At 38.5% G+C, this 8,892-nt stretch overlaps 1 protein-coding gene across 2 annotated transcripts; it reads right to left on the bottom strand.

Moving 5' to 3' along the window:
• Window positions 1–271: 271 nt before the first annotated feature.
• Window positions 272–3,480, bottom strand: LOC105058044 (uncharacterized). 2 transcript variants are annotated; one of them, XM_010940821.4, is made up of 3 exons: window positions 3,085–3,480; window positions 1,016–1,255; window positions 272–910 (listed from the first exon to the last, which is right to left on the bottom strand). In XM_010940821.4, the coding sequence occupies exons 2-3, from the start codon at window positions 1,094–1,096 to the stop codon at window positions 353–355; spliced, it is 639 nt and encodes a 212-aa protein (XP_010939123.1). In that variant the 5' UTR covers window positions 1,097–1,255; window positions 3,085–3,480; the 3' UTR covers window positions 272–352. The 2 variants fall into 2 exon arrangements, with proteins under 2 accessions (XP_010939123.1, XP_010939122.1); XM_010940820.2 differs by having other exon boundaries at window positions 3,201–3,480.
• Window positions 3,481–8,892: the final 5,412 nt, after the last annotated feature.

Raw genomic sequence — 8,892 nt, 5'->3', positions numbered from 1 at the left:
AAATGTTAAAACCGCACCCGCATCCACGCTCACGCCCATGCCCATCCCCATGCCATAACTCAAATTTAACCGACACCATCATCGTTAACCATCTCATCTTCACATTTGATGTTGTTGATTAACTTTGTCAAATGCCATGATAAGTCCAATCATGCGATGTGTCCGTGTTTTGAATTATTTGTGGCTCCTGTTTGGCCTTTTGTTTTATTCTGAATCCAGCTCATAGTCCTAAAACTAATTGGATGATTTCACATCGAGCAGACATTGCAAATTTGTTAGCGGGGAACATGATAATTCCTTGAGATTCTGCTTAACGGCTACAACGATGTGGACCATTTGCAATCTAAGAAGGCTATGATGTCAGGTCAAGGCTCAAACATTGGAAGAGCCAAGGAGCCTGCTTCAGGCCATCTTGTCTCATACTTCCTTCGACATTAAAACAGCTCTTGGTGTCATCCGGAAACCTCATGGATATGTCTGTCATATGAAGTAGTCCCCACTCCTGGCCTTTCAATTTCACCACAGCAGACTCGCTTGAAGACGAAGAAAAGCACGCTCCAGAATCTGAAGTAAATGATGTCTCTTCTTTCTTCCTTCGGCTTCGGTTGCTTCCAATGGCCAGTGTCAGCTCCAAGTCGCTTTCTTCTTCGACCTCTAGCATGACATCTCCATCATCCCTTCCAGTGTACTCTACTGCTTGAAGTCCCAGATCGAGTGTCTGATGAGGCTTCCTCTGACCGAAGTAATTACTGCTATAACATGATTGATTTGGACCTCTCTCATTTTTTACATTCCTTCTCTCAAGGCCGGGTCGGTTTTGTGTGGATGTCTGTTGTCTCTTCAGCTCCGCATTCTTCATGTCTTTCATCAACAGCTTCTGGAGTTGGTACAGACGGTGAAGCTCATGTACCTGGACGAGTCATAAGAACAAGGCTAAGAATCTCCTGAAACTTCAAAGTGATGGGCGGGCATAAAGGCAAAAAAGGGAAGAGAATTTGACAATGATTCTCATTACCTGGTGTTTGAATGTTTCTTCTTGCTTCAACATAGCCATCTTCATGTATTCTTTGTCAAACTGTTTCAGATATCTCTCCATTGGTCTTCGCAAATCAGCTAAGATAGATCAATGAAAATTTTTCTGCTCGTTACTTGCTATGACAGGCAAAGAGATCCACAGACTTGCTTATTTTTTTTCCTCCAACTCTTCCTTGGATTTGAGTGTTTGTTTTGTTTGGTTGCCAAATTGGTCTACTCCCTGCCACATAAGCCCCATTCTGGATTTAGTCTTTTTGATGATCAATTGTTCAGTGAAAAAGTTATCCTGGCAGCTAATATAATAAAAGGGGCACTAGTATGTGAAAGTATTAGACATTTCAAGTAAAGGATTGATGTAAAATTTGAGGGGAGCAAAACATATCATAATGCACCAGCAATAAATGTATCTTTTGAGAATACTACTTGCTCTGTCTATATCCTTGTATCAATAAAATATTCTAGTCTTGTTTTCTATGCTAATTATGCCTTCTCTTTATATATATATTTTTAAAAAAGTCCCTAAAGTTCTTCCAGTTTATCATTTGTTATATGATAATCATTGACAGGGAAACTCATTTTCTTTGAAGAAAAGGATAATATCTATCATATGATATTGCCGGTTGAATGTTGAATATGGTTCTGTTTATGATGGTCCTAACCATGTCTAGGAATTGATATGTCTGATAATTTCCTTTCATGTGAATGCCTGCTTAAGTGGTGCTAAGAGCACTGTTTCAAGGTACATCATAGTCAATTCAATTCGGATGTCTAGAGCCCTCCTTTACTTTTGGATCTCAGTTATGATAATTATTGTCATGTGGATCCTGTGGAGCATGAAGATCTTTATTTCCTGTGGTTTGCTATGTTGACTACTTTGTCTTTGCACAAAAAAGTTTGGTCTTCAGGTTGAAACTGAGCTCATGACAAACTCTGTTTGAGATTACATAATTCTTTAACAATTTTTTCTTAGATTCTAAAGTTTGTCTTTGAATTTCTGCTCATGATGATTAAAATGTTGAACCGACAAGGGGGGAATTTCCATTGGTATCTTCAAGAAAGTAGATCAGCTTGCAATAACATTAGTAAGCAAGGAATTAAAGGAAAGTTCTTTGAGGAAATTTTGCTTCAACCAATCCATGTGAGACAACTCATGTCAAGATCAATTACCTAATGTTCAAACTGATTAACTTTGATTTGCAAGACATTTGGTCTGATCTTAAAAAGATAGGTCACCTAACAACTATTTCTTTTAACTTTCATATCAGGCCCCTCTTACTAAGATTTGTCTTCTTCAGGAAATTGGCATCATCTCTGAGAGGCTTGATGTCAGTTCCAGGGACTAAGTTCCTGAATTCGAAGATCATATCTTGATATCCTACATAAATGAGATAAGGCTCATTCATCGCTGGCTAAAAGAATGGGTTTGATGATTCAAATTTGGTAACCTTACTGAATGTTGGAATTTGGATGCATTTCTTTCCAATAATTCACCAGTAACTTTGAGGATAGCTTCAAAAATAATCTCTTTAGATATCAATTGAAGAAGAATTCCGACCTTAGAAGCTCACCCATTCACAAAACAGAGAGGAGTATTTCTTGGTTAATCTGACAAGAGATGTTTCACTGAAAAAACTCTTCATGAAATAGAAAAATTGAGCAAAGAATGAGAACACACGTGTGGCAAACAAATTCAGAATTATACAAGTGTAGACAAGTACTCTGTACTATCTAGATGACAGTAGCAAACTTCTAAAACAGTGGAAGAATTTAAATGGGTTACAATTGTAATCAAGTATCGCGATCTGTAAAATGATTCTAAAAACTAAATGATTCTAAAAACTATTAAAAGAAACAACTTCACAACAAGATTATATGGCAAACAACCCTCTGCTCTCTTGCGAAAGCTTTAAAAAATTTGACATGAATACATGCTGTCCTATATGAGAATTATTTTCAACAAATCTTTTATGAACCACCATGGCAATAAAGTTCCTAAAGACCAGAAGAAAAGTAACTAAAAGCAGTAATAGCTAAGTATCTTCATGCTACCTTGCAAAGATGCAGCTAGGATGACCATGGAAAGAGAAAGACAGGAGAGAAAAAATCTGAGAGATAGCTCATGACCGGTGGAAGGAGCAAAAGAGAAGGTAAGGAGGGATCCTTACCTCCAAAATTCTATCAGCTGAAGCCTTGAGCTATGAGAAAAGAGAGACGCAGGGGTGCATCCAAAGAAAGGTTTATTCTCCTCATCTCACACCACCCTTAGACCACAGTTTCCTTGGACAAAACAACAACTCCACATACCCAATCTGTTGAGGCAGGAGGAAGATTTAAGATTCTCTTCACAGACACTCACCAGAATATTTTAGTGGGCTCTCAAGCATGCCAAACAAATCCCAGTCCCTTGGCCAGGGCAATTCAAGTACATGTAGGGAAAGATGCCCCCAGACAGTGCCAACAAAGGACAGTATTAAAATAAGGAGAGCCACTTATTATATATTTATTGGACAATTATGGAGCACTGCTCTAAAAGAATAATTAAACAGACAGCTAAACCTGCCATAGTACATCACATGTGCCCTGGAGTTCTATGATCATCACCAGTTGTCTCAGGTTACATATATTGCAGTCTAAATGTCTCACTGTAAAAACACAATCATATGATGAATGGTGATGGACAAATACAATGGAGGGGTAGATGGATGATGAGATATGTTGCGAGTCTTATACATGGGAATAGTTTGTTTGGCTCATCAGTTTATAAGAGTGCCGAGTACATACACTTTTATACATTCTTTATGATTTTAAGGAATTTATAGGTGGATATTACTCATGCATTCACTCCTAGCTGGGGAAGCATAGTCATCATCTCTACCTGCCAAGAGCTGGATTTGTGTTGCATGTTTGTGAGCCCAAAAGAATTGTAGGAGAGCTAGGAACAAATAATAGAGGCTAGGACAATCTGTACCATCCATCAGGTGTACTTTGCCAATGTGCATTAATGTATTGGTAATCAATTGGGCATTCCTCTTATCTAGATTTATGGTGTGCTCATTGAATTGGTTACATTTATGATGATGCAGTCTCGGTCCCAAGCCAAGATGCAAAAGTTGAAGGGTTACCATCAGCATGACTGCTCCTTGTAGCCAAAGAAAAAAGAGGACAAAATACCCAGCTAGTCTATCTCCAACAATGCTTGTTTGCAAATTGCTCATATTACATCATCATGCATCCATGTGGAGCTCAAATAGTAATATGAGATCGTAGTATAATTTTGCTAGATATAGGTGTGTTTAGAATCATTTACAAGTATGCATGGTATTACAAGAGCTAATTCTGTTTCATTTACTTGTGTTATATGTTAAATGCCGAACAGAATGGTTGGGATAAGGCTTGATGGTTGTGATTAATAATGTGATGAATAATCCAACCCCGACCAAATGTCAAGATCTTGGCTAGATAATTTGGTTTATTCTGGCACATGATCGCACGGATTTAGGTTCACAAGGGTTACATACACATTTCTTAGATCATGCCAATGGTAGGTACATTCTCCCCAAGGTCTAACAACATAGTAAGCATCACCTCAAACAAGGGATGACACATGGATGTGTACCCATACGCATTATTTCCTCAATAATGCAAATCCCTGTCCTTTGAGAAAAGGCTTGGTTTTGTCCTCATTGTACCGGTACCGGTAATGCAAATCCCTGCCCCACACCAACACCAAACATAATCAACCCATCCCCCCACCCCCCCCCCCCCTTTCTTTAACAAAAATAGAGCATATAATTCAGATTGATGAAATTATTAGTTAGACCAAGTTCATCACCTCAGCAATGGACCAATTCAATCATAAAGAAACACATGCATAGTATGGCATGCATTTATATCAAGAATATCTGTGGTTGGTCTGATCCACCGCTAAACTGGTGGACCTTGTCTAACCAATAACTTCTCCGTGGGTTGGGACCATCAAGTAGGAGATCAAATAGGGGGTTCATGAGGATAACTCTCTCTCTCTCATAGCTCTCTTTTGTTTTCTTCTCCGACCCCAAAACGCCGGGGAGGGGGACATTGGAGCACGCGTTGCCGGTCCCAGGAGACGCAGACGTATCGGCTGGTGGGCCACACGAGGGGGCTTGCCAAAAGAACGAGCCATGAGGCTCGCCTAATGGGCCCCATCATTTGTTCTCTCCTTCCAAAGAAAGAATCATCAGAAGGATAGATGAGCTTATCATATAAAAACAAAACTCTTACTTTCACCTCCAATGAAAGGTGGGGAATTACTTTTCCTAAATCTAATGCAAAGTGTTTGCTAACTTCTTAGCTAATCAAGTGGGAGAAATGTAAAGCAAACCTACTTTTTCTACTACAAAATCAAGAGTGTGTACGATTGATAGAGGAATTCGTTTAGTTGTTGATGACCAAGAAAGCAATACACCACTGCCAACTTGTGGCGGGTGATTAAGGGTGAGATGACCTCATATCTAGTCAATTATAAGATTATAATATTGGTGTTTGGATTGGGTTGTGTTGAGCCTGACTTTTACTAAAACAATTGTAGGTCCAGCATATTAATCTAGTTTTGCTTATCCACTTGATGAGTTTGAATTAGTTATAGCTCCATCATGGCAAAGTTTTGGTTGCTCTTCTAGATTTTCTGGCCAAATTGGATGTTTTGATGTGATTTTACTTAGGCTTATTTGGATGTGTCTAGTTTTGCAACATCAATTCCAAATTAGTTGGAGAATCATATTTAGATGGGCAATTCATATATTCTAGTAGTTTAGGTTTCCTACTTAGATTTCATACCCAACCCATTTGCATTATGAAGTAGTTATTTCAAACTTATGGGTCATTTCAGACATGTTAAGCAATATTATGATTAAATTTGATCAAAGAATAAGTTCCAGAAACTCCATATATATATATATATATATTGCCCTTGAACTAAAGTAAGGATCTTAGATTTTTCTTTTTTTCTTTTTTTTGTTTTTGGCAAAGGATCTTAGATTTTCTTCACCAGAGAAAGATTTACCCTGTTCACCTCCAGTCTTGTTCCACTGGTGCCATCAAATGATGCGTTTCCCACAGGTTTCTCCAACCTTGTGTCATTTCTAGTCTCAATGATTGATGCCACAATTGGTGACTTGAATTGAGTCCCACACCCACCTGATTTACTGCGTGGAACACTTATTGCTTTCCAGTATCACTGAAGGAGAGGATTTGAGAGGTGATGGTGATGGTGAGGGAGATAGTTGTAACCAAATTTATAAGGTGTCCCACATTGACTGATTGTTGGGATGAGAGGTCCACAGAGATCTTCATATAATTGCATGGCATTCTTAAGTCCTAGTGCTTGATGACACAATAACATTAATATCCCTTTTTATCTAGATCTCATCCAATAATGGCACTTGTGATGCATGCCCTTATCAATATCATTCGTACTTCGAGATTATCTTCATGGGTAACTATTATTTTGGTTATCTGATAATATCTTATCACTGTTAGCACAAAAGGTAACTGTTCTTTCATAGACAATTTGCTTCAATGGGGAATCGTTGCATGGTCATATGTTTTGTATGATAGGTATCAAGAATTTTGCCCTTTTAGCCTATGTACATTATGTTTTCAAATGATTCACGACTCAAATATTTTGCAGATGAATGACTATGGAGGGCATGGTTTACATCACACAATAATTTTATTATTTTTTGTTTTTATGAGAAAAGATAGGAGTCTCGTTCCACCTGCTTCATTATTTTTTGCTGCAGTTAGTGGATGTTTAAATTTATATAGAGATGACACTAAGCATAAGGAGTGGGAGAATTATTGTTCAATAAGAGCAATTGTTCTTTGTCAAAGCTTGTTAGTTCTAACTAATCTTGTACAAGAATCACACTTACTTCGCAACAAGGATTCTTGATTTTCTTTTCTTTCCATGGGTGTGTGCACATGCACTTGTATATGCATATTTCATCTATCTGTGATTTGAAAAATGTGTAAATGCGAAATCTAAAGCAATGAAGTCATGTTCTATCATTTAACAATAAGTTGTCATGCTTTATTTAACACCTTTCAAATCATTAGTCCATCAATTTGAAGTAATTAAAATTTCATTCCTCATGATGAAGGTAAAGCAATTGTGCTCTGCTGCATATGAAAAGGGTACAAATTAAACATGCTTGTAGCTACTTCAATATTTCATCAAAATAAAGTAATTAAAATTTATTGGCCCATGATTGGAGTACAAATAATGATCCAACCATCGCATCCATTTCTGATTAAAGTGGAAACTTGTATGGAGCATTATTTTAGTATTAAGAGCATGAGATATTCTATTAGGTCTTGTTAGGTTGCTGGATAAGCCAAGATAAATGGTACCACTGGGGCTTATCCTGCCAAATAGAATTAGCATTTCCAGGAATAGTGCAATTCTGGTTGATGACTGTCATCCCTCATCAGGGGAGATAAAATAATTCCATGGGGAGGGGTGAAATATCTTTAACCTCTAGGTAGAGCCTAAAATTATCCCTCCCGAATGATGTTTCTGCGCCTCCTTTCACCTTTTAACACCACTCATCTTTACCATTTATGGTGCGCAACAATCACTACTTGCCGGCCGGTCTAAGACCCCTAGCTATCATCCTGGTCCTTTTTCTCCCATAGGCAATGATGTGAAGTTGGAGCTCATCCTTTGGGTACATGCACCCGTACTAGCTATTTACTAGTCAACTAGCCATCCTCAAGCCTTACCATTTCCATCTCATGGTGAGCTCCGTTTTATGGTTTTGGATCCAGGCAAGGCATAGTTCACCATCTCATGAGGACCTGGTCTAATGGTTATTTGCCTTCTCTATACTTAGAAGCCAAATTCAAGAAGCACCAAGGGCCAATCTTGTCCAATATTGCCAAAAAAAAAAAAGAAAGGCTTTAGATTCCCTTATCTCAGCCTATGCAATCAAATGGCAATTAAACTTATACCACAATCATCACGTGGAAAGTGCAAGGTTGCAACCAAACAAAAATTGGATTTATTCCATGGAATATGGGAGGAATAGTCAGGCATAAGGGTTGCAATTCCCAGTTTTAGGCATAAGGATTGCTATCCTCCATTTTTTAATTACGTAATCAAAGGAGGTCATAGAGAATAGCGGGGTTTCAATAATGACGAGGGACTTGTGAAAGAGTTATCGGGGAAGTTTCATATTCTCTGCTTCCCGTATTGGGGAAATAAGCAGGGTGGAGTCATGCTTTTTGTTCTTTTCCCTTGGTGTACGTTAACGTGGCACCATTAATTTATATTACAAAGCTCAATATCTTAGTTCAGAAACACAACTTTTTGAGATGCAACCCATACAAAATTAATTTAGATCGAAGCTAACAACCGAGCATTAAACCCAGGGACAACATGCAGTATGCCAGATTATTATTTTTATGACATCCTTACCATTAGAAAATGGCATATGATTCTGCCGAGCAAGCAATTGATGGGGGGGGGGGGGGGGAGTAGTGCAGGCCGCAGGAGGACTTTGGGAAGCAAACAAGCATCATTACATGGACATCATCATCCCACAAAGCATGCCTATCATTTCACAAGCTATTACCCTCATCAGATTCAGCACTGAGCTTCTGAAAAGCACATCATTCCCTGTCGTTTAATTTATCGTGAAGTCCGTAAAGTATTTGTCAGATTCTTCTTTATAAATTAATACTATATTATTTGGAAACGCTGGACTGGGGGCTATTATGGTGGAGCCGCGTGCGCCAAACTCTCAGAGCTGAGGGTGGTTAATTTACGTGCGCGTGATGCCGCGTGCACCATGCACGAGGTGCATGAGACTTTGGTTA

This window comes from Elaeis guineensis, chromosome 15, assembly GCF_000442705.2.
Source record: "Elaeis guineensis isolate ETL-2024a chromosome 15, EG11, whole genome shotgun sequence".
Classification (NCBI taxonomy): domain Eukaryota; kingdom Viridiplantae; phylum Streptophyta; class Magnoliopsida; order Arecales; family Arecaceae; genus Elaeis; species Elaeis guineensis.
Note: the sequence above shows the minus strand (reverse complement) of the source record. Positions and strands in the feature narration are given on the sequence as shown.

Coding starts and splice junctions, on each gene's coding strand:
- LOC105058044 (XM_010940821.4), bottom strand. CDS start 1,096: ATGGAGAGATATCTGAAACAGTTTGACAAAGAATACATGAAGATGGCT. Junction 911..1,015: donor AAGAAACATTCAAACACCAG/GTAATGAGAATC, acceptor TGACTCGTCCAG/GTACATGAGCTTCACCGTCT.